We start from the raw sequence: 26,481 nt of genomic DNA, 5'->3' as shown, positions 1-26,481 counted from the left end.
CCCAAGCATCTCTTAAATAAAAAGAAATTATTCACATGCTGTCCCGTAATAAAACTACATATATTTCATTCACAAATTACAGTATCTTATCTGACATCTTTGTACACAGTGCATCATAACTTGCTGTGGTAGGAAGAATGTGCAGCATGAGGTGATAGATCTGGGCGAGGGAAATGGAGAAGGGGTGAGTTTGAAAAAGCAACAGCAGCCAACAGTACTAGCAGTCTACCTGGCACTGGAAGTCTCCCCTGCAAGTTCAACTTATTGTTCTTCTAGATAAGTGCCTGAAGTGCCAATTTCTCCAGCTACTTCATATGTTTCTGTTTCCTATCACTTCTCCCTTGAACTTTAATGTTAAACATGAACACATTTTATTACCTCAGAAAGGGGGACCTGTTTATTCTAGCTGTCTAACATGTAGCCGTGTAAATGTCCTGGAGAGGTACTTCAACTCCCCTGAGTTTTGCCCAGTTCAGATAGAAAACCATGAAGTTACAGACTTAAGGAGGGGTGTCTTCCATTGAAACCAATGAGAAAGAATGAAATAGAATTATAAAAATGAAACTAAAATAATGAGAGAAATAACAACAAATCAAAATCATACAAACAACCCAATAATGAAACCGTTCCTTGGGAATTAATAATAAAAATGAAAGAAATAAAGCAAACTCTCATGTACAAGTCTAGTTGTGACATGAATTATGAAGTTACTTTACTCAGTGAAGTTCGTTGCTTCACTTATTATGATTATGTAATAACAGGAGTCACAATGGAATCCTTTTGTGGTTTGGAATATATAGTTGGCAAAAGACTGCACTTTTGTAGAACAAAATGTCCCAGCACGTCTGACCTACAAAGCATGTAAAATTGGGTTTTGGCAGATGTTTCTCCTGAAAAAAGAAAAAATGAACATTAATTAAATCATAAATTAAAATAATATTCATTGATTGACATCAGCATAGTTCTGTTGCTTTCATATCTGTGAGTGTTCAATACCTTTCACTGGACTATGGTTTTTAGTAATGTATTCCAGAATATTTATCTATGCGTTCCAGGTTTGACTGAAATGAAGAGAGGTCTTTGTAATTAAAAGTAGCTTTTAATACACTTCTCAAAGATTAGTGCTGATACTACTGTGAATGTGAAAACTAGGCATAATTATAACTCAGTTGTTATTAATCACTGACTCTAACCATCACAACCAACAGACTGTTAAAAAGTAATTTATGAGGATAATTTGTGTTGGTACTATGCTTCAAAATTGTAATACTTCATTGTATTTTTAAAAGATTGGTTGGTTCTGAAAAAAATAGGTAAAATCTTAGGTTTATTTTAATTTTTTGCCATCAAGTCATATTTGGCTTATGGCAACCCCTGGTGGGTTTTTCAAGGCAAGAAACATTCAGAGCTGGCTTGCCATTTTGCCTGCCTCCATGTCCTAACTCTGGTGTTCCTTGGAGGTCTCTGATAAAAATACTTACCGGAGTCAACCCTGTTTAGCTTCTGATGAGATCAGGGGTGGGGAGAGCAGAGAGGGGAAACTTCCTGCCTCTCGAACAGGATTGAGTAGAAGAGGGGGGAATTAGGATTGCCAGGTCTTTATTTTCTACAGATGTATACATTCAGAATACAAAAAGAAAGGGAAAGAAACAAATAGTTTCTGAAAGGAATAGTAAATACCAAGCAACAAAATAATTCAGCTGCCACCATAATTAATGGGAAATTAATGGGAAATTAAATAAACCTGCTGCAGTTTTTTGCTGCCTTCCATTGGGTCAGGGTCCTCAAGATGGCACACTGTCTGATTACTCATCCTGTACATTATTCTTGTTGATATCACAACACTATTAAAGAATACTGGCTTTCTGCCCACTAATTCACACATTCTAGCAATACTTTTTGTCTGTATGAGAAAATGTGCAGAGAGTTTCCCTGTGCTGGAGAATATGGACAATTCCTCAGGCATTCCGAGTCCTACACATTCCAAATCCTACACATCACAAATCTGGCATACACTCAAGTGGTACAACCAACTCCTCAGGCAATGTCTGTCAAGCACATTTTAATGCTGCTGTTCCACCAGAGAGCTATGGATCCAGAGATGTAGTCCAGAGGATGCCATTTCTCATGTACAGAGGGTCTGATGGGACCACAACTCCCAGACTCCTCACTCCGTCAGTAACACTTCTTAAAGCTCTGGGATCCTCACAGGGCCATTCTGTTCTTTGCCTGAGCCAACTCAATAGTAGGGATCTTTGCATGGCTGTTCCTTTCCTGAGCTAACTCTTGAGTAAGTCAGCAGCAAGCCCTGCACATGCTGCCAGGACTGAACAGGCTACCCCACCCCAGGCTGTTGGGTGGGGGTGGGGGGAGGTGGGAAGACCTTGCTGGACTTGGAACAGCTCTGGCTGAGGTGGTGAGAGCAGAGCTGTGGGGAGAGAAGCCTCACCATGCCCACCCAGAGCACCCCAGGCAAGCTACTAAGATTTGGGCTGGGGGGAAAGAGAAAGAGAGTTGGAGTAGGGACAGAAACAGAATGAGTGCTGGGGAGAGATGCAGAAAGAGAGAACCAGGGCAGGTGGCCAGAAAGAAAGAAGGAAGGAAGGAAGGAAGGAAGGAAGGAAGGAAGGAAGGAAGGAAGGAAGGAAGGAAGGAAGGAAGGAAGGAAGGAAGGAAAGAAAGAAAGAAAGAAAGAAAGAAAGAAAGAAAGAAAGAAAGAAAGAAAGAAAGAAAGAAAGAAAGAAAGAAAGAAAGAAAGAAAGAAAGAAAGAAAGATGGTGAAGGGAGGCAGAAACATAGGCCCCTTCCGCACACGCAAAATAATGCACTTTCAAACTGCTTTCAGTGCTCTTTGAAGCTGTGCGGAATGGCAAAATCCACTTGCAAACAGTTGTGAAAGTGGTTTGAAAACGCATTATTTTGCATGTGCGGAAGGGGCCATATAGAATGGAGAGTTGGAGTAGGAAGAGAGATAGAGCTGAAATAAATGGACAGAGAGAGCTGGGGTAGAAACAGCTCAGAAACAAGAGTTGGGATGATGAGGCAGAAAGACAGAAGAAGAAAGCTGGAGTAGCAGGACAGAAAGTTAAAAACAGAGTTAGAGTAGTCGGGGAGAACAAGCAAGCTGGGGTAGAGAGACAGGAAGAGAATTGGTGTAGTGGGGCAAAAATAGAGAAGCTGAAGAGAAGGGGTACCAGAACGGAGAGTGAGAGACAGAGAAAAACATGGACAACAGAAGAAAAAAGGTGAGGTAATGTCATCTTGATTCCCCACTTACGGTTTTCCCGCTTGCTAGAGCCCATGGAATTTTTTCACACAGTGGGCTCCCCATCTTCACAGGCACCCTGCTGGCTCCCCCCCCCCTTTTGCAAAGCCAGGATCCAACTTTGCAAATGAGCGAGTGCCTATGGAGATGGGGAGAATGTGCTCTCACCACCTTCATAGGTACTGTGCTGCCCCTCCTTGGCAAAGCTGGGATGTTTGTGGGGGGCACAATTTCATTGTTTGTGCTGGGTGCCATTTCCTATAGGTATGCCCAGTCCACATCTCTTGCCCTGGGAGGATTAGTTTTCTAAAGCCTGTTGTATTTTTTTTCTCACAACAGGCTTTATTGCTAGTATGATATAATTTAGTGGATTGGTGCTATCTACATTACTGAAGATTCTGTTCCAGAGTATCCAACATTCCTTTTATAACATAATTATATTAACATAAATTTATTCTTTATTAAAATTTGCTTTACTTTATTTTTAAAGATATTGATGAATGCTCAGTTCCACATACTTGTCCAGATGCACAGTGCCTTAATACTCTTGGTTCTTACCAATGTGTCCCTTGCAGAGATGGGTTCCGAGGCTGGAATGGAAAGTGTCACGGTAAGTATTTCATATGCTTCCAATTTTGGTACACTTTTGTGTTTTTTGATTTTTTGGATGGAGAGCTCTGCAGAGTTAATTGAAAATGTTTATATAACAGGTTTCTCATTTGTAACTAACACAATTTAAGGAGGGAATGTTTCCAAATGATTACCTGTCTCCCTTAATGTTGCCTAACTGTTAGCTAAAATAGATTTCAAAGTTAAGAACCCCAAAGGAACAAGATAGGGTGAAAGACATAGAATAAAGTCCATTGCTTTAGGATAGTCTGCCATTTAACTAGTAACACAGTATTCTCTCAATAAGGGTTGCTGGAGGATGTAGGGGGCAGCTGTCAGGAAGAGTGTGATGTCACTTCTAGGAAGACCTGGAAGTGACCTTATATCTCTCTAGGAATTGCCACAAAATCTGTGGCAAAGACATGGACTTTCTGGTGATTCCGAACTGATGTCACTCCTGATTCTTCCTCAGAAGGCAAACTCTACAGATATGAAAACCTGGAAGACCTATAGGTCTAAATTGATAAACTCTGGGTGACCTGCTAAGTTATATTGCTATGAAGCAGTGATTGCTCATTTAAGGAAGAACAAGTTAAAAACTGTAATCAATCATATATTGTCTACCTATGGTCTGGGAAGGGGTTTTTTGTGCCTATTCAAGTACAGAGAATATTTGAATAGCCTCATGCAATTCTATTTGTCTCCAGTGGCCATTTACGCATGGAGCTTCTTGCTGCACCAACTTACCTTTCCTCTGGGGCAGATTTTCATTTACGCAACAGCATCAGAACATTCTCTGGGTTAGATTTTCATTTATGCAGTTGTCCCAACGCTACTGTGCTGCGGGTGAACGAAAGGTCGGAATTTCCTGATATGGGCAAATTGCATATCCATTCCCCCACACCCAGTCGTTCTCCCCCTAGTCTCTTCAGTTGCGTTTATTCCACACACTGCTGCTGAAAACAACCCTGCCAATCAGCCATTTTCTCCTCTCCCCCTTATTTTTGAACAGATCCCCCACCTTTGCATTAGTGGACTAATGTTAGGGCAAAATAACACAAACTAGGCTGATTGTGTGCTCTTTTTCAATTTCGCCTAGTATTTGTGAGTGAAACTAATGGCAAAGATACATTGTGTATGCAGTCAGGATCTTGAATGGCTCCTAACTGCAGACACAATGTATCTTTGCCTTAGAGTTTCACTTGCAAATACACTGCGAAATTGAAAAAGAGCACACAATCAACCTGGTTTGTGTTATTTTGCCCTAACATTAGTCCACTATGCAAAGAGGGGAAAATCCTTTAAAAAACAGAGAAGGAAATACAAAGAGGGAAAAATCTTTTTTAAAATGGCTGACAAGGTGGAGCTGTAGCACATTCAGGAAAAAAAGCCAGGGAAAGGGAAATGGAAGTGTAAAATTCAAAGCACTTGCTGCAGGGGGAAATCTTGCTGCTCAAGTTGAAGGCAAACCTTGCAGTGAGCTGTAAGTGTGTAAATGGCCATAGTGAAACTGTGATATCTGAGGCGATGTGATGGAAATGATAAATGAAAGTGCAATTGAAGTCCAAGAAACCTATTTGCAAATACTGTAACGAATCTTTAATCAGTTCAGAATTTGACTTACAAAAGCATCATGCTGAATTTTGAATAAGGTCATTTCTTTATCTGATAATTCAGTAATACTCATTTTTGCTGTCATGACATGGCGCTTTCATACTTGTTTGCCTTGTGAATTTTTCCTTATTCAGAATTTTCCATTTCTTAAAGGCAGTGAGCTACTAATTTTCTATTTCTATTTACAGTTATTACCAGCCCTTTACCACAGTGTCAGCGCGGGTTTCAATAAAATATGCAACATTAAAATCATGATACTAAAAAACCCTCCATTCTAAAAAGACAATAAAACCCCATTCTACAAACCCAGACACAACACACACACACACACACACACACACACACACACACACACACACACACACACACACACACACAAACACACACACACACACACAGTATAGTCACCCTGTATTCACCCTGTATTCACCCTTATCCTGCTTTCCTGTGTGCCTGCACACAGAGGCCATGGAAATGGATGGAAACATTTTGCACATAGGAAAGCAGGATAAGGGTGAATACAGTTTTCTGATCATCAGAAGTTCTTCAGAGTAATTGAATACTTGGTTGTAATTACATTGTGATATCCCTTTGTAAATGTTTTGCGGGGAGTTTCAGAAGGTGCATATGTTGTTATGATACTGTCAGTGGGGGAGGGACAGTGGAGTGTACAGTTACAAGTTGGAACTGATTTATAGGTTACATTGCACTTGAATCAACATCCACTAAATTAAGCCATGGCAAATGTACCCTCCTCTCCCTTCCCCAAGGGCTTGTTTACTGTCCCAAACATAATTAACTGAAACAAATATATAACAGATCCAGTCCCAGATCTTTTACATTTAAATTTACGGTTTTGTTAGACTGTGTGAGTGCTGTCTTATTTATGCCATCATGCTCCATATTTCTCTGTCCTTGCTCCTCTTCACTGAAGTACAATATTGTTACAGGAGACATTCATTTTACCACATTTTATTCTGGAGAAGGAGATACAGGATTGTGGGTTTCAGCAACAGCCATGTATATAACCAGTAACATCCCATTTTGGCCTCACTGAGACTGTAAATTTATTTATTTATTTATTTATTTATTTATTTATTTATTTATTTATTATATTTGTAGACCGCCCCATCCCCCTAAGGGCTCTTATAAGGGCAGAATATAACTCCTTGTATGAAGGAAGCATGTGAAAGCTGTGTATACCTTTCTGTATCTCATATTCACTTCTCATTTTGTGTAGCTCTTACTTGGACTTATATACAAAGAAGTATACATCAAAATTAAAGAATAATCATGTATTCCAAAAACTTGTGGCCCTTTCCTTTTAGTCTGCCCACATTACACAATAGAGGTTAAGAAAACTCATTTTATTTTCTTGTAAATTCAAGAAAAGTGTCCTTTTTGCTTTCATGACTTTTCTTACTATACCTTGTTTTTCCTTGAGCAGTCCATTTCTGGAGTTAACTTTTTCTGCAAAAAAAAAAATCCAGCTAAAAGAAATTATATTTTCCTGTGTTGTCTGGAATTCTTGTGCAAGGCTTTTAAGTGTCTAGGCTAGAATTTTTTTTTGTCATTGCTTACATTGGCTTTGACTCTTGGCATCATACCCTGTGCTGTCTGCTTTCAATGTTCAAAGAAAAGGGGATCTTTAAAAATGGAAGACAGAGCTGATATGCTTCTCTTGGTACAGACTGCTATTGTGTTAGTGCTGGTTGACAAATCCTGAGAGGCTTTCCTCTCTATGACCTTAAACAGACAAACTGCCGTTATCTGTCTGTCTGCCCACCGATCAGCATATTTCCCTCCTTTACAGAACCTTTCCTTTTTCCTCCTTTCTTTTAGCAGAGGAAATTTAAATGCATGGTAGACAGTATATGATAAAACCTCTGACAATAAGTTTTCAACATTTTGTTCTCTTCTCCCTGACTTCAAGTCAGTGACATAGGTATAGATTTTTTATGGGGTTGGTTCGGGGGGGGCACACTCCCACCCACCCCTGGGGGTGTGGCCATGCTTCCCCAAACCCCGCCCATGGCCTCAGTGCTTATAAAAGCAGCTTTTCGAGGCCAGGGATGGCAGACTCCCCTGCCCTGCCCTGCCCCCACCGGCTGGGCTCCCAGCCGGCAGCCACCAGTCCCTTCTGCCCTCCCCTCCAAGCAGAGGCGTAGCTAGGAAAAATAGAGCCCAGTGCAAAATCTGAGATTTGCAAACACCCCCCGCCTCCCCGGGCTGCAACTGTGAGGCCGGAAGTATTTGCCATTGTATTTCTTTTTAATTTTTTTGCATTTGTTATTTTAAATGGAAGCTTTAGACTTTGGTGCATAGCACATGCATAGTTCATGGCCTTATATTGTAGAAAGCAATCTGTAATCTCTCTGTATTTAAAATTTGCCTGTAATATATGCTGGGGTAGAAAATAATTTCCAAAGGGACCAGCTGTGGTAGTTCTGTGGCACAGTAAAAATGAGTAGTATAAAGGTGAATTGCTTCCTAGGGGACTGCTTTAAAACGCTAATAAAAACTGTTGACGGATTTCACTGAAAAGCTTTGAGCATTGTTATATATAAGCATGCATAAGCTTTAAAATATATCCTTTGTATTCACAGATATAAATGAATGTCAGTACAGCAGTCTCTGCACAAATGGGCAGTGTGAAAACCTTGAGGGCTCTTTCCGATGTCTTTGCAGCCAAGGTTATCAACTGTCTCAAGAAGGAGATCAGTGTGAAGGTAGGGATATGATGAATGTTTTCTAAGTAATGCACTTGTTTATCAATAGGTTTAAAAAATCAATCTGCTAAAAATGGTCATTCAGTGTATATGGGAACTGTCAGTCCTCATGAGCAGTTGAATTTATTGACTTCAGTGTAACTGAGTTTAGGTTTACACTGTTGCTTGGTGATATTATAGAAATGTCCTAAACTATTTCTAACATGGAATTGTTCAGGGGCAGAGGCGTACCGTGGGTAAATGGCGCCTGGAGACAATTTGTCTCCAGATGCCCCCCCAGACTCCGCCCCTCTCACTGCTGCCAGGTGCCCTGGACCCTGCCCATGTCAATGACACATGGGCGAGGGTGCTCGAAGACGACGAGGCAGCAGGACGTCCTGCTGTCTCGTCGACTCCAAGCGCCCTCAACCCCACCCATGTCGCTATGGATATGGGCAAGGTCTAGAGTGCCCGACTCCCCCCCTCCCCCCCCCTGCCGGCTGGGCTCTCAGCCGGCAGCCAGCAGTCCCTTCTGATCTCCCCTCCCGGCAGGCCAGAAGAGACTACAGTCCCCAGCCTCAGAGACCTGCTTTTATAAGCACTGCGGCCAGAAGTGGGGCTTGGGGAGCATCAGATGTTCCCAGTTTTAATAATTCAGGTGGAAGTTGATAATAGTAACAGTTTGGGTCACTTTTAAAAATTATTTATGTTCCTTTTCAAAATCTGGTCAGAATCTCTCTCTTTCTGTAAACATCTATGAGAAGTCCTCACCAGATCTTTAGCACCAACTGTCATTGTTACAGATAGTAGTGCATGTTTAAAAAGACTGGGCTTATGTAAAGAGATAAGCAAGGAGAAGAAACATTTTTCCTCTTGTTTAAGTACATTAGATGCCTGCAAAATGAAGACAGATACTGCCAGAGGAGGGTTTATTAACTAGCTCAATATGTATACTTTGTGAGTTTGTAAAAGTATTAAACAATGTGTTAATTTTAAAAGGCATTCCAGTAAACAGAGCTTCTGCCTGAAATGTTGAATATTTACTATCCTATCTGATGAAGGGAGCTTTGACTCTCAAAATCTTATACCCCAAAAATATTTCAGGTGGGTAGGAATGCAACATTAGTAACTGCATGCCTTCTACTTCCCTGCTGGATGTCGTTTTGGTGACACTGGCCCAGGCTTGGAGCCAAAGTTGTAGTGGAAAAGAAGACAGGGTGGGAGGCTTTGTCTACTTATTTGCTTTCTAAAGCAAGTTCCAAGAAATCCATCTGACTGCTCCTTCGGAGTTGTATGTGTCTATTTCAGATGCTTCTTACAAAAATTTTACCTTTTGTGAAACCTGATTTCCTTACACCAGTGGGTAGGCATCAAGGTCTAGCTATAGCATTTTCTAGAGTTTTGGAGAGTTCCTCCAGATAGATTTCTAGCTGATTTCTACATGGTCCTTTGGGCAGTGAGGATATTGCTTCCTTATCATTCATCACTTTGGACATAGACTGGACCATTCTTCTCGTGCAGTCAATAGCACTGTCCTGTAGAAACATTTAAGAAAAAGAGGGGGTGTTCTCTCAAGTGAGCTGCCACCTGTTCCAAACTCTTGACTCTTGCCTTTGTCTGACATGTCCTTATCGTGTGTACTTGGACCAAAGCAAGTTCAGTGGTCTGATTCATCTTCTATAAGAATGAGTAATAACCTTGTCCTAGTCTGCCACTTCTGGGACTGAGGCTGTGCCTTCTATTTCATGGATGAGTCACTACAGAATTATACCAATCCATTTTACTTTTTGAATCAATTACACCATCCTGTAGGGATGTATGTCTGTGTATTTTGAAATAAATCTTTAAAAATGTTTTCTTGGTGAAATTCAGTTGATTTAGGCCCTTTATGCTCAGGGCGTTTCCCGCAATGCCCCTCGCTTTGCAGCAGAGGTGTATGGGGACCATGTGGCACCCGGAGGCAAACCCCCTCTGGGTGCCCCCCCGTGTGGAGCCCAGCTTACTCGCGAGTCAGACTCAAGGCCTCTTCCTGGCCCAGCAGCCGCAGCGCAAATTTCTCTCGTGCCCCAGCTGTTGGGCCAAGAAGAGGAGCTGTAGCCAACCAGCTCCTCTTCCCAGCCCTGCAGGCGAGCGTAACTTTCTCTCGCGCAGTGGCTGCTGGGCCAAGAAGAGGGCTGGAGCCCAACTTGTGAGTAAGCGTTTACTTTTAATAGCACTTACTTGCGAGTAAGAGTTCGGCCAACCCATCTTCCCAGCCCAGCAGCCACAGTGCAAGAGAAACTCGTGCAGCTGCTGGGCCAAAAGGAATCTGGTCAGGTGAGGACCAATTTTGCTCCCTCCAAATGACCAGATTAGTTGTGCCTGGGGGCATGGGCAACCCCATATCCCCAGGCAAATACACCACTGCTTCGCAGTTGGGTCTCCTTGCATTTTCTTGTTTACACATGAAGGGGTGCCCCACTACCTGGTGTTCAGCTTGCCTGCCTTTACTTCCAGGTTACTCCCCATCCAAGATAAAATTGAAAATTGCCATGGGGGGGTTAGCCCTTTACATGTGATATCAATATTCCTTATATCAATATTGTGTAGATTGCTGTGTTTGCTCTATTTTTAGAAAAATGCCAGCCATCGATCCCTACAGTGTACGGTCTCTCCCCCTTTCCTTGCAGAGATCAACAGCCACTGTTTCCCTTAAAAAAAAGCATAGCAGTTTGCACAATATCAATATAAGGAATATCGATATTACAGAAATATTATTTGCAGAAAAGTTCCCTGCTCATTCCTGGCAGGCTCCCAAGCTCTTGGTCTCTGCCAGCCAGACCAGACTCTCCCTTGTGGAACTCTGCTGACCTGTGCCCCAACTTCAGCAACCAGGCAGGGGTCATTTCTCTTGGCCAGGGGCCTCCCTCCCAAACAACCCAGATAGCTCCTCTGCCCCAGCTTAACATCTCAGCTTCAATCTGGTTTCTTTGATTTTTGAAGAATAAATTTTCCTTGTTTACAGATGTGAACGAATGTCTGCAGCAACAACAGCTCTGTGCAAATGGACAATGCAGAAACATAGCCGGATCCTACAGATGTCTTTGTGGCCAAGGCTACCAACTGTCATCCACAAAAGACTATTGTGAAGGTATGAGTATAGCTCACACTGTTGACATTTTTCCCATGATAATTCAAACTCTGGTTTTTTCCACTTTTCTATATAAACTAGCAATAAAGCCCATAGAGTGAGAAAATACAACAGGATCTAGAAAACTGTTGTTTGCAAACTGGATCCTGGCTTTACAAAGGGGGGTGGAGCCCACGAGATTCCCATGAAGATGGGAAGAACTCCTTAGGAACAATGCCCCATTTACAAAGCTGGACCCCGGCTTTGGAAAGGGAAGAGGGAGCCAACAGGATGGCTGTGAAGAAGGGAAGAGTTCTCTCCATCTCTATAGACATTCACACCCCCATTTGCAAAGCCAGATCCTGCAGGGGCCTATAAAAGAGGAGAGAGTTCTCCCCATCTCCATAGGCAAATCACCCCACTGCCCTGTTTGCAAAGCCAGGATCCTGGCTTTACAAAGGGTGGCAGGAGCCAGTGAGGCACCAGTAAAGATGGTAAGGGTTTTCCCCATCTTCATAGGCATAGCTTTGGAAGGGGGGAGCCAGCAGGGTGCCTGTGAAAATTGAGAGAGTTCTCCCAATCTTCATGGGCACCCCCCTTTGCAAAGCTGGATCCTGGCTTTGCAAAGGAGGGGGGGAGCCAGCTGAGTGTCTGTGAAGATGAGGAAAGTTATCCCCATCTCCAGAAGCACATTCCCTCCCTCCCATTTGCAAAGCTAGATCCCAGCAGGTTTGCAAAGCAGAATAGCCAGCAGGTGCTTGTTGCCTTTGTGCAGTTACCTTCACAATGGCACTCCCCTCCTCTTTCAAATACACCTGCACAAAGGCAACACTATTTCTTTTGCAAGGGCTGCTGGAAAATATAGTACTTTCCCTTCTTGAAGGAGCTATAATCTGGGCCTTCATGGATGGCCAAGGACTACTACACTTCTCTGCTACCCTTACTTTTTCAGAGTCATTACTGGGATCACGCTGCTCAATTATATAGTAAGACATTATAACTGTATGTAACTTCTGTTACCTGTTAAATATAATTATCCAAGTAGCAATTCTCTTTCTTAAGAAAGAAAGAATTACAGCATACCTCTGATTCTCTTAGAAAGCCTAGGTTAATATTGGGGTGTTGTGTGGTTTCCGGCCGTGTTCTAGTAGCATTTTCTCCCGACGTTTCGCCAGGATCTGTGGCTGGCATCTTCAGAGAATCTGATGGTAGTAAAGCAAGTGGAGTATATGTACCTGTGGAATGTCCAGGGTGGGAGAAAGAACCATTTGCCTGTTAACAAGTGTAAAGGGTGCAATTAGCAAGCTGGATTTGCATGTGTGGGTGGGATCCACCCATTTTAACATGTGAGTAACCATGAAGATAGCATAATCAATTAGTGAGGGCATCTGCATTGTAGTAGCCTGGGCTTTTGATCCCTTAGGTTGCTTACTGTCTAGAGTGGTAGGTGATGTTCTGGGTGGTGTTCACTAGCCCTTTGACGGCTTACTGCCTGGAGACATACTTTGTCTGGGTGGTGTTCATTAGTCACTTGTTAATATTTGTCTAGGTTAATATTTGTCATGGAACAGTCACACACACAAAATTTTTCTATTAACTGCAATGGCGGATAATAATTTTTAAGGATCAATTCCACAACTTTTCTAGCACATTCGGGAAAATAAAGCAGTTACTTCTCATAGTGCAGTCAGTGGAGTTGTGCTTGTTGTGTGGAATGTGACTAATCCACAACCATAGCCTTCATTTTAGGGTTGTTTTTTTGCTGTACACAATAGTTTCTCCATGTGTACAGTTTATCATATTGTGAAAATGTTTCTGTTATCCTGTAATATTTTTTTTTGGAATCTCTGTACACTCTTCCTACTAGGCAAATAAAATAACAGCAGGCCTTACTAATACCTAACTTTTTTGGATCTTATTGTACTTTTACCGTACTCTGATTCCATCTGTTATGAAGACTGCTGCTCAGTTTTCACTTAGTCTTGCTTTTCTAGGAAAAAAATATTATGACTAGAAATGTTATCTCTGTACCACAATATGATTGTACTTTTGGATCTGTAATTGCAACCATTATCATTTTCTCCTAATCCCTTTAAGGAATGTGGCGATTTTTAGTATTATTTATTGAATGACTGACTGAATAATAGCAATGATTTGCTCCTATGTTAGATTATTTGGTAGTTGTACCTCTAATGTGTAAGTTTATATTTTCAGAATTAGTGAATAACCAGAGGACTGAAGAATATTAGGCCTATTATTGTAATGACTAATTCATAGTCCATATTATATGTGAACAAGTAGAGATTTGTCAGGCATTTCAGTATGTAGTGTATGATATGCTTGGACTCCTGTTCCTTTTCAGTCCCAGATAGAGAGGAGTAGTTAGATATAGACTATCCCCCAACTATGTTGGCAAAATTGTTAATCAATTTTGAAATGTTTCTAATGGTTTGCTGATGACCCCATTTCAGATATTAATGAATGCCAAGAAGTCCATAATATTTGCCGTGGAGGGAACTGCATTAACACCAAAGGTTCTTATGAATGTACTTGTCCAAGTGGCTTTCATCTAATACCCTCCAGAGGTTGCCAAGGTACTGGAATTGTAAACAATCACTGTATGCTGAAAGGATAAAGCCATAGCCTTTTAAATAGTTTAGTCCAGGAAAAGCTGAGTGAGAGATGGTTTCTTTGTATCATATCAGGTCAACCCTGTTACACACTAATAAAGTCTCTATGCCAATAAAGGCTTGCTACTGATTCACTAATAAAGTCACAAAAATTATCTTTGACTTAAAAGGTATACAGTTACAAATTTCCTATTTTCTACTTTACATGTTAATTTCTATGGGCATCTGTTAGCTGCAGTGATAGAGAATCACAGAATCATCGAGCTGGAAGAGACCACAAGGATCATCCAGTCCAACCCCTGCCATGTCAAGGACTGTAGGAAGCCTATGTTAGTCTTTCTGTACTGAGGTAGCAGGTTTATTAGAATAGATGTGGGTAAAATGACTGTCCTGGTTGACATACTTGACATTTATGTCTAGCTGCAGGATCAGATCAGACTTTAATGCAGGCTTAGAGTTCTGTCAGCCAGTAGCATGAATTATCTTTATTTGTTTGACTTCATACATGACACATGCTTTTTCAGTGATGCGTCACTTAACATTATCGATGAAAATATAAAATTGAAAACTAATAATACATAGATTTATTTTAAAAAATAGATACAGATTTCAAGAGAACTTAACATATGAGTTTCTTCCTGCTTTTTGTGCCTCTTTGATCCTCTGTTCTTTATTCGCACAGACATCAATGAATGTTCGGGAACCAATCTCTGTTTACCGCATGGGGAATGTTTAAATACAGAAGGCTCTTTCCATTGTATTTGTGAACAAGGTTTTACGGTTTCTGGACAAGGCCAGACATGTGAAGGTAAGGGTTAGATAAATTATAAAACAAGGAATTTAACTGTCCACGCTGTAACTGAGGAAGGAGCGATGATGACTGACTGAAAACTAGTGACAACTCTTAAAGTATAACCAAATAAAATCAATCAAATAAAGATTCACAACGTATAATGAACAAAAATGTGTTTACAAAATATGGATGAAACATATCCATGCTGAATATAGAATTTCCAATAAGTGCACAAGTGAAGAAGGAATTCACAATTTCACCTCTTGATTAGTACATCAGAGTTGAACAATAGTTCATGATGCTATTGTCATTATCATGTTTATTATTACAGTTTTCAACCAGCACACTTACATAAAAATACATGTTAAGATAAGATAAGAAGCATTTATTGTCATTGTGCACGCACAATGAATTTACAAACATTCCCCGATGCACACTATTTCAGACCTCACACTCCATTCTCACATTCCCCCTTCCTCCACCCATCCCTGCACAGCCCCAAACACATCAACACGAAACCATGGAGTTCAGCATAGCCACAGCTCTAGAATAGAAGCTGTCTCTGTCCCTATTTGTCCTTGTTTTTATAATCCTATATCGTCTGCCAGATGGTAACATTTCAAAAAGAGAGTATACCAGATGAGACGGGTCCTTCAGAATATTCTGAACTTTCTTTAGGCAGCAGGAATTATAAAGTTCTTCCAAAGATGGGAGAGGGCAGCCAATAATCCTCTGGGCAGTAGTGATCAGCCTTTGGAGCGCCTTCCTATCTGCCACTGTGCAACTGGCGAACCATGCACAGATGCAGTATGTTAAGACACTCTCTATAGCACAGCGGTAGAAGGTCATCAGCAGTTTTTCATTCAGTTGTTGTTTCCTTAAAAGTCTCAGATTGTACAGTCTCTGCTGACCACCGCGGCAGTCTGAACACCCCAGGTCAAGTCTTCTTTAATCATAACACCTAGGAACTTAAAACTGGCTACCCGCTCTACTCGATCCCCATTATAACCAAGGGCTAAATTTCTGAGCTATTCCTTCTATAGTCTACTACACATGTGTCAAACTCATGGCCCCCGGGCCACATCCAGCCCTTCATACAATACTCTCCGGCCCCATAACGCAAACTTAAAATCCCATTGTCTGGTCCCAGCCCCAGAAGCCGGTTTGGTGGGTGTGAGCTGTGGGTGTGAGCAGCTTAGCGTTTGAAAAGTATTTGCATGCAAAATTTGCAATCCTTTGCAAGCAACACTCACTCCTCCCCAAATGGGCAGACCCAAAAGGGGAGGAAAGTCATCTCCTTGCAAGAGAGCTGGCCCATTGCAAACACACGCCCCCAGCCATGGCTAGTTTTAATCTAATCCCTGCAAAAGGGGCCAGTCTGCCCATGAGTTACAGCTCTCCAAGCCAAATGAAGGGTGAGTGAGCCCTCCTCTCCCCCCCCCCAAACTGGCAAACTCCCCACCTCCGAGTCCACCGGCATCTCTTTGCGGGCAGAAGTTGGTGTGTCTTTTTTTGCCCCACTCCGCCCGAGTTTCCTGGTGCTTTGCATGAATTTTTTGCAAGAGCCGTCCCGCTCTCTTGGTCATGCGTTGGGTAAGGCAGCCGAGTGGGAGGGGCAGATTCAGCTTTGCACCAGGGGAGTCCTGCTCTGACTTCTGTGCATACCTGCAGGGTAGGATGCCGTGTAGGATGAACAGAAGCTTCAAAATGAGGAAGGAAGCCTCCTGGCTTACCTTGCAAGGCTATTGCAAGGTGGAAAAACGGGTTGCCAGCTCCCAACTTGGTGTTCCTGGAGATATGAGGTGGAGCATAGGGAGGAACTTTAGCAGCCCCTATCTGGTTTCCTCCCTTGGGGAAATGTATCCTCCCTTGGGGAAATGTATCCATCTTTCCTGGAGATCAATTGTAATTCTGGGAGATCTCCTGGCCTCACCTGTAGGTTGGCCTGAAGTAGAGGCGTAGCTGGGCAAAGCTGCGCCAGGGTAGTCTCTGCATTTTCAGGCCCCCCCATAGGTCCCCACGTCACCCCCTGCACCCCCTGCATCACCACTTACCTTATCCTGCAGGAATGATAGTGCGTGGGGGTGTCTGCTGCGCGGGGACCCATGGAGGAGGGGGCAGAAAACATGGAGGCTGCCATCCCCCCTCTGCCCCATGGAGCAGCAAGCGGCTGCCTTCTCTGTCCAGCAGAACTGGTCTGCAGGGTGCCGTCGCCATCCCCTCTCTGCCCAAAGGAGCAGCAGGTGGCTGCCTTCGCCGTGGGGCAGTGGGTGTTTGCATGCCTGGCGCTGCCGGCTCTCGCACCAGGCAGGCTGCCGCCGCCATCCCCTCTCTGTCCAATACAGCAGGTGGCTGCCTTCTCCACGGGGCAGAGGGGTTTTTCATGCTTGGCAATAAATGTTTATCCTGTTCGGCCCACGACCTAAAGTGTGCTTTGAGTTTTGACCCCCTGTGCGATTGAGTTTGACACCCCTGGTCTACTGTAAGTTCCTTTGTCTTGTTAGTATTAAGAACCAAATTATTTTCCCTGCACGACAAGAGCAACCGGTCCACCTCACCCCGGTAGGTGGACTCCTCTCCTCCAGAGATGAGCCCCGCCACCATTGTGTCATCTGCAAACTTGATAATGGTGTTACTATGATAGACAGGGGTACAATCATATGTATGAAGGGTGAACAATAGAGGACTCAGCACACAGCCCTGTGGCGTTCCCATGTTGAGAGTAAGAACTGAGGAAACCTGATTACCCAGTCTAACCCTCTGGGAATGTCCAGACAAGAAGTCCCTAATCCACAAACAGATTGAATGTGAGAGTCCAAGATCCAGAAGTTTTGTCACCAGTCTTTGTGGTAAGATTGTATTAAATGCAGAACTAAAGTCCGCAAAGAGCATCCTCACATAATTCCCCTGTTATTCCAGATATTCATACACATCAACTACTCAAACATAAATCTGTACAACTTAGTTAAAATAATTTTAAAATTTCAACCACAAAAATCAGAATTTAAAATTCAAAAATTTCTGAATTCAATCTGTTATACTGTACAGATTTTCTATACTTGCAGACCTAAGAGCAAAATCCGGCAACCTGTGACGTCGTCTGAGAGTAGAGCTTTTTAAAGATCTGTAGCTTGATCTTTAAAAAAGTGTTAGACTTAAGATCATAATCTGCCTCACTCATCATATCCAGCAATAAGTTGCGGTCTCATTCCACAAGGGCTTTTATATAATTTCTTAATCAACTGTGTTGACAGAAGTGAATATTTTGCAGTTCAAGACAGGTCAGTAAGTTGGACTGATGAACATCTGCACAATGTAAATCTTTGACTTTCCTCTGAAGGAAAAGAATGAGGCCATTCTAGTGCAGTCTAGTCTTCTTTTTCAGTGCTTGGAGCCATGGCAAGACCATCCCCTTGTCAACAGTATCAAAGGTAGGGGATTTTTAGGAAAGAAGCAAGAAGAACGAGACATGAAGAATGAGGCAAGGGGAAAGAACAGAGAGATTTCTGTTCAAACAACAAAGCCATAGATTTGTAACTGTTTAATTTCCTGAACGTGACTTGCGTAGAATTTCATCTAGAAATCCGGCATGAACTACGATGAGATAGGTCATATTTGTTTATGGACCTGCAGAAAAATCTAATCTCCAGCTAACTCATTTTTTTCCAAAGACAAATGCAGTAAATATTACAGTAATGTGCTAGATCCTTAATTGCCTCTCCCATTGTACTTTTAAATGTTAAAAGCAGCTGTACTAGACTCCTCAAATGGGTTATGATCATGGCATGGGGCATTGGATTCAGTTTTGTTCTGTTTTCATGAGTTGAGTGGTATTTCTCAGTGTTTGGTGATTTAGGACACGATGACTTAGAAGCCATGCCATGGTTCCTCTCATTCTTCACTCTGTCTCTCTGGTGCTGCTGAGACTTTTCTCCATTGTAGAACTCAGCTTTTTAGCTGCTAGTATTTCTGCATACATAAAGGGAAAGGAGATTGTAAGTCCCTTTGCGTCTCCTTACAGGAGAGAAAAGGGGGGTATAAACCCAAACTCTTCTTCTTCTGAAAACATTGCTGTGGTGCACACAGAAATGCTGGCAGGGGAAGCAAATGCCATGACAAAGGAAGCAGCCAGAAAGAAGTGCAAGAGGAACAATGTCAAAGGATTGAAGTGATGTTTTTAGTGTCTTATCTTTGTGTGTGTGTCATGAAATCACATTATTTCATTTTTCTAAGGAAGATGTATTGTTTATTGCTTATTCCTTATTATGTTAGTTATATTACTTTCTGAGCATGTTAAAAAGATGGTTCTTTAATTATTTCTTGTTCCGAATATGTGTCTGTCTTGTCTCCAAAGCTGTTTCCGCACACACACGGAAACACCCCTCCACCGGCATGAATTGTGCCGGTGGAGGCTCAAGGACTGCTTGCACAGCAGCGTGCGAACAGAGCCGCCTCTCCGTCGGCCCCCTCCACTCACCGTCCCATCCAGTGCTGCTCTGGAGGATTGGAGGGACATGCCCACGCTGCCTCCGACCCCTGGAGGTCGGAGGGCAGCGTGGGCATGTTCCCCAGCCCTCCAGAGCGACGCTGGACGGAACGGTGAATGGAGGGGAGGGGGGAAACTGCGTCTTCTCAGCGGTGCGGTTCACACCGTGCCAGCAGGAAGACGGCACTTTTCAAAAACCTCACTCGATGAGCGAGGTTTAAAGCGCCGGCTTCACACCGCTCCGGGGCAGTCAGGACAGCGCTGCTGCGAACGTTTCCCCAGGGACAGTGTTTTTGCCCGTGTGGAAAGGGCCCAAGTGTTGTTTATAATGTTAACCCTATGCAAGCTGCCAAATTCTACTGTGTAGAAAGGCAGGTTACAAATAAATAAATACATATTTCCTAAATTAGTTTTTACCCTGACTTGGATAGCCCAGGCCAGCCTAATCTTGTCACATCTTGGAAGCTAAGCCAAGTCAGTTCTGGTTAGTATTTGGATGCGAGACCACAAAGGAATCACACAGTCGCCATGCAGAGGAAGGCCAAGATAAACCACATCCGAATGTTTCTTGCCTTGAAAGCCCTATGGAGTCACCCTAAATCAGCTATGACTTGATGGCAGAAATTGATTTCTGGATTACTAAATCTGCCTGTGTATTATGTCTGACTTATTTTCAGATATAGATGAATGTGCCAACAATACTGTATGCGGCAATCATGGGTTCTGTGAAAATTCTGCTGGCTCCTATCGCTGTCTTTGTTACCAGGGTTATCAATATCTGCAGGATGGGCAAGGGTGTGTAGGTGAGTTTAATTATTATTAATACCTCTACCTTTTCTTTCTTGAACAAATCTGGTGAATCCATTCCTTATTATTTTTATAGCATGCAATTTGGTTCAAAATTAAATAAGTTTCAAACTTTATTATATGGAAATACTATATAGCTGTTTAATAAGAACATGTTTGAGGTACATGTGAACCAGCATCAAAGGAGCTAAGCCAATTCTTTCATTTTTTTCAAACCTACTGTTTTTCAAGATGTCAGGCCATTCACAAATCTGAAGCTGAAATGGACTGAATTTAATACTTTAGCTTATTTAAAATGCAACATCTGTTTAGTCTCTTAGCTGAATAACCAGAATTTTGCAGAACCTACAGGAAATATAGTCTGGCATATGGTACAGCCACCCCCTTTGGAAAAGTATTTGAACGGATTTCAGTGCTCGCACTAGTCCCCAGGAAAGATAACTATCATAATAATTTCATTATAATGTCAGTGCTGGCTTTTTTTCTTTTTTTTTTTTTGCTTATGATTCCCAATTATGCTATGAAGCAGTGTGCAGGATCTGTATTCAAAGGAGTTCCCAATGAAATAAAAACACATAGTATTTTTTTGAAGGGTACAGTTAATCATTGCAAATTTCAAACCAAATAAAAAACGTTCATTGAAAAATTCATTCACAAGTAACTGTGGCTGGATCAAAAAGACCCATTAAAAGTATATGTTAGAATTTACAATATATGTTCCAAGATGTGTGATCCAGCTCTGAAGGGCTTTTGCTTACCGGTAAGTGTTACGGCCCAAATATGGAGACGGATGAAAACTGCATGTGGATTTTGGGTTGAAGATTATCCCTTTATTCAGACTTATCTACAAAGCAAGCACAGCGCAAGCATTACTAGACATCTGTTCTGGGAGGCCCTCACAAGATCCATAAGATTGAAATTGGTCCAGAGTTTTTTTTTTCTAGAGGCTACACCTTAAAAACGTCTTGAGTGCTCAGTCTGTTGTATAAGCTAAATGAAAATTGCGGTGTGGTGCTTTCAATGGCTTGAATTTGTGAAATAGAAGAACAGATATTTGCTGCCCCCTCTTTCCTGCTGCATTTTCTATGGACAATACCAGAGCTAAATATATTGTTACTCAAGCAAGGAATAATCTTGACCCTCCTCATTAGTTCTTGAACCAAACAATGTTTGTTCATGTTTCACTTTCATCAGAAATCATTTTATTTTAAATTTTTTAATATTGCAAAGATGTTGCAAGGTACTTTGAACATTGCTTGGGAACCTGGTACCAGAGGCGTAGCTGGGCCAGACGACGCCTGGTGCGCATTCTAATTTTCCACCCCATGCCCCCACCCCCCACGGCGCCCCCCACCCCCTTCTCACACTTACCTTATTTTCTTTCCTTTTTCAGAACTTTTTCAGGCTGAACAAGGCCTGTTCCCAGTAAAAACGGCCTGATGGGAACTATACTTCCCAGGAGACCTTGTGAGCCCCAAGGTCTCCTGGGAACTGTAGTTCCTCAGGCCATTTTTACTGCAAACAGGCCTTTACTGCAAACTGGCCCAGCACCACCTTTACTGCAAACAGGCCTTTACTGCAAACTGGCCCAGCACCTGGCCCAGGGGAAAGAGGGAGGGGCCTGGGGCGATTTTTCACACACCCCAGGCGTGTGTCCAGTGCATGGCGCACCCCCCGTCCCCTTGTAGCTCCGCAACTGCCTGGTACACAAATGTCTTGAAACATTTGTTGTGTGCGCCACCTACAGTTAGATGTCTGTTGACCACCTGGCATTGACCAGAGCTCAGGCCTTGTCTGTTATGGCATTGGTTTTGTGAAATGGGCTTCCTGAAAACGTGAGGGAACCCCCTCTTTGGAGAGCTTCTGCCTGTTTGCAGGAGCTTTTGAAGGGCTCTGAATAGCAGGCATCTATTTAAGGGGTGGGGAGAGAAGGGGTTCACTATTTCATCTTTTGTTTTAACTGGGGATGTTTTAAGTATTGTTTATAAGCCTTGAACTAATCATAAATGCTTCAATAAATGATTCAATAAATAAATAACACGTAAATACAAAAAAGGTTCGATGTTGCCATGGCTAAGCCATAAAGCTTCATTTGTCACTTAGGCTGCTATATTGTGGGCTTTCTAGCCAACTCTGGAGTTTCTTTAAGGCTGAACAGAAAGCTTCTTAACTACCACACCAGATATATAATCTTCTGTTCTTCATCTTATATATATGTTAAAAGTAGATTCCAAGTTTTGTTTATGTTTTAAACTATGCTTTCTTGTTAGATTTGATATAATTGCAGATTAATAAAAGTCTGTGATTCAGCCTCTGCAATCTCCACCTCAGCACTGATGTAGCAGTGTTGGGATTATGCAGACAGCCCGGACCAAGACTGAAACTGTGGTACACCTGGCCTTGGGTGGGCTCAGCTCTGGAAGGTCAGCAAGAGAGTGAAACTGCTGCCATTTCCTCTGTTGGATCCCTAATGCCTTCAGAACAGTCAAGAAGAGACATAAAGGCTGTCCAAACATAAAATCTTTATTCCCCCACATTTGGTGGTACCAGCAGCTACTTATCTGTTCTGGACAAAGAACTAACTGTTCTTGTGCCCTCCCAAAAGCCACTCCTGATGGTAGGACGAACATGGGAATAACAGTGGGTGTGAGAGGGAGAAGCTACAGCTAAAAAGAGAAGTGGAATCTTGGACTGATGCTCTGCCCCACAGTGAGGGTACTCCCCTTTGGGGCAGAGTTCTGATTGCAGACGTGGTCACACTTATGGTGCTGCAGTTCCCAGAAGCCCCGCAGTTCTTGAGAGCAGGCAATCGCCAGTGTTTTCCCTGACTTTGGGGTTTCTACTCTTTCCGATGTCCTTTCCCCGCAACTTCACGCAGGCATTTATGGAGGATCGACATCCAGCTTCTTAAAATAATAATAATGATGATGATGATGATGATGATGATGATGATGATGATGATGATGATGATGATGATGATGATGATGATGATGATGATGATAGAGCCATCGCAATAGCAATATGAAGAATAACAATCTTTTAAAAATTAAAGGGATTTTTAAAAAGTCAGCAACCTTGTGACCGACCAGGAATGACCCAAAATTGCGGGCAGGCAAGCTGCACAACAGGCAGTGGAGCACTTCCTTACATGTAAACAGAGAAATGCAAGGAGACTTCATTGCAACCCCACTGCAAAGAAGACCCTCAAGGAAAGTGTTCCATTCATAATGGGCCAAAGTCTCTTAAAAGTCTTTGGTCATTTTTCAGGGTTTCTCCTGAGTTACATAAAAACTTATAAAAGTTGTCATTGCTTTTGAAAACAATTTTCATTCCTCATCCTTGTTCCTATTGCATAAAGAGTCACAGCAGTTACATTTTTCAGAATCCCAGTTGGATGAAGAATTTGTACAATTAACTGTTCCATAATTTTCAGTATAGTGTTTGCAGGGGACTGTGTCTGTTCCAAACAACCATGACCACACCATGTAAATGTCCAATTTAATGCAGAATTCAACACCTAGGGAATCTCAGCATTTACTTTGTAAAGTAACTGTTAAAATGCTATCTAGGCAGTACAAAGACTTTTTATTACTGTATTGTTTTAAAAACTGGATGCCTGTTCATGGGAGTAAATCACTCTGTTCAAACAGGCATTTTTTGCAACATTTTGTTACTCCCATCAGAGTTGCTTCTCGTGGTGATTGGGATATCTTAAAATAACTACAAATCATAGGGAGAAAACCTTTTAGTCCCTGGGGCCATACTGTCTGCCTCAGCTAAAGCTATGGGTTCCTCTTTTCAATGTGATCATGAATGCCTTTCAGCAAAGTGCATGTGACCAAAGAATCTGAAAAAACTCTTACATAAAAAGTTTGTGCAAAACTGCTACCCTTTTACGCAATACTCTTATGAAATAAAGGCGGTTTATTATAGAAAAGAAGCAGATAAAAAGAACATGAAAATGGTAAAATAAAGTCTTAAGCAGGCAGATACTGTGACAGGCAGGCCAGGATGCCTTAGTTGTCCAAAAATGGGGGCGATGGCCAGGTGGTGGTGTCAGCCAACATATCAGCAGCCAGAATCTTAGAGCCAGCCAAAGTTTCCAATAGAAAGGTGTGGCACAATATGCGCTGTGTGGAGCGAGGCTAGACCATGGTATAATTGCAATAATTAAGTACATATAGCCTATCTTCATAGTGTTTGTTTATTTCTTTCAGGGAGGGGTTACTTATTTTTTGACTTATTGTATACACTTATTATATACACTTTTACTAATTATGAACACTTTTGTTTGTGTGGATCACAGCCTTAGAAGGGGAGGGCCTGAGTGAATTAGTGGGGCAATTGCAGTGGGGCGCAGACGGAAGGGCCAATTGCTGAGGTGGGCTTTGCAGGCCACGTTGTGGCACACCTGAATCTGGCTAGTGGAGAAAGATGGGATTGCCACACTATAATGACAGCTGGGTGAACATAACCACACACTCTCATGACAGAAAGGACACTACTTGGAACACTACTGAGATCTCGTCTGGTGATTGCCCTTGATGGAGTCTTTACTCCCTCATGAGCCTTTTGCACCTCATCTCCCTGCAATTAATCCATGTAACACCCAGACCTGCAACAGATGCCGTTCATCACTGTTTTGCCTAGGTAGAATTTCCAAGCAGTGGGAAAGTTTTCAAGTGTTCAAAATCCTTTGTTCAGGCCATTTTACGAAGTTCAAAACCAGTGGTTCCCTCCCCCAACTTGGAACAGCTCCATCCAAGGCACATGTGGCTTACAACAGCATTTGTTGGAGAAAGAGAGTGGGTTCTTCTTTCTAAACATTGAAGCATCCTACTTTCGTAACAAAACCTGAGCTTCATTCCTTCTGCTCATTACAACAGTGCTAGTCACAAATGACATTGTGCACTAGAGCTGACCACCCTCTGCTACGTAAAAAAAACAATGGCCAGTTAAACTGGTAATTCCAGGAAGGTTGCATTTCCTTCTGATGCCCCACAAGGGTAGTCTGACCAGTTCTCTCCAGTAAATGTTCAGGGATAGAGACTGTCTGTGTGTAACAAAGATAATTAAATAATTGAAATTCTATTTCTTTGAACATGTAAATCCTGTTTGTGCTTCAAATAAACTGGCTTACAATCAAAAACCCATTTTAAAAGTCTAAAGAGTTACAACACTATAGCTAAACTCAGTCTGTAGCCCAAAAGCTTCAACCATAACTCCAAATCAGAATAAAACAGTTCACCAAAAATCTTAGAAACAAAAATCCTATGCTGTATCGATCATCCATTTGCATTAAAAACCAGTTTAAGGACTACACCAAGGGCCTGCTGAAAAAGAGAGGCTTTGCAACACTTTCAATATCTCAGGGAAGGCACCATTTCCAGCCCCCTTACAAGGCTGTTCTGCCGGGTGGGAGCTGCTATGGAAAGGGCCGTTGATCAAATTGAAACCAAATGTACATCTTGAAAGGAAATCAGAAGAAGGTGTTGAGCCATTCTAAGGCTGAATGCCAAAACACATATGCCTAGTAAGATTGACTGCTTTGGAAGAGTTTGTTGTCAAAATGGAGTACACTGTAAAACGGCAGTCATCATGTGAAACAGACTTGGGATAAGCACATACAGTGCCTGTCGAAGTCAGAGAGTGAGGGCCAAACTATATACAAGGTTTCAGTTCTGTGACTGGAATTCATAATATGATGTTTTGATTCCAAAAAGCAGCCAGGAGGAGGGATATAAATTTGGCCACCCATGTAATTTCCTTGAGTGAAAATAGCCCCTGAACTGCCCTTTGCCAGATCATTGGCAGAAGCCACAGATGCAGTACCGTACTTGTCTGATGGAGCAGATCATTCTGTGAAGGAAGAGCTGGAAGAAGACTCTGACTCAAGCTTCCCAGAGTGCCTCCATGCCTTCTTCTTGAGAAAGAGTCACTTGCGCAGGGTCTGAAGAAGCATCCGCAGCAATGTGGCTTTTGCTGTGAAAAGTCAAGTAAAAATAAACTTTAAAAAGCTCATAAATGCCAAGTGGATTTAGTAAATAGTGCTTTGGATAAAAAGGAGCAGTTTTCAGAAGGGGGGACTCCCTGCAGTTCCACATAATTGTGGGGGGGGATGCTTTCTCTGTGCCCTATGCTTGCAGACCAGAGGCAATTTCTGCAATTGGAGATCGAAAAGCAGCAAGTTTGTTGACTCACAAGTGAAAGACCTCAGTGTACAGCTATCCCTCCCTCCCCCACTCCATTCCCCCAGGATTTCTCCCAAATGACAGGTTCTTTAAAGAGGTGCAAAATGTTTTATCTATAGGCTCTCTTTCCCTTCCAGGACAGTTAAAAAGCACTTCATGGGCCACCCTTTTACGAAGCCATCCTGTTCCCAGTGATAAGAGGAGGATTCCTCCAATATTTTCCCTTGGGACTCAGACAGAAAGGAGGGGGAAACTGTCAAATAAGGATA

At 42.3% G+C, this 26,481-nt stretch overlaps 1 protein-coding gene across 4 annotated transcripts in view; it reads left to right on the top strand.

Annotated features, from left to right (window-relative positions):
• The window catches only part of LTBP1 (latent transforming growth factor beta binding protein 1), a 270,959-nt gene that overhangs the window by 167,339 nt on the left and 77,139 nt on the right, over positions 1 to 26,481 (top strand). For all 4 annotated transcript variants that reach the window (XM_048484134.1, XM_048484124.1, XM_048484115.1 and 1 more), the window contains 6 exons: positions 3,756 to 3,875; positions 8,095 to 8,217; positions 11,201 to 11,326; positions 13,777 to 13,899; positions 14,618 to 14,743; positions 19,892 to 20,017. In XM_048484134.1, coding sequence (XP_048340091.1) covers positions 3,756 to 3,875; positions 8,095 to 8,217; positions 11,201 to 11,326; positions 13,777 to 13,899; positions 14,618 to 14,743; positions 19,892 to 20,017 — 744 coding nt within the window. The remainder of the gene's footprint in view (positions 1 to 3,755; positions 3,876 to 8,094; positions 8,218 to 11,200; positions 11,327 to 13,776; positions 13,900 to 14,617; positions 14,744 to 19,891; positions 20,018 to 26,481) is intronic.

The sequence above is a fragment of the Sphaerodactylus townsendi genome, linkage group LG01 (assembly GCF_021028975.2).
Source record: "Sphaerodactylus townsendi isolate TG3544 linkage group LG01, MPM_Stown_v2.3, whole genome shotgun sequence".
Lineage (NCBI taxonomy): Eukaryota > Metazoa > Chordata > Lepidosauria > Squamata > Sphaerodactylidae > Sphaerodactylus > Sphaerodactylus townsendi.
The sequence above is the reverse complement of the archived record's forward strand: the minus strand, read 5'-3'. Positions and strand labels throughout refer to the sequence as shown.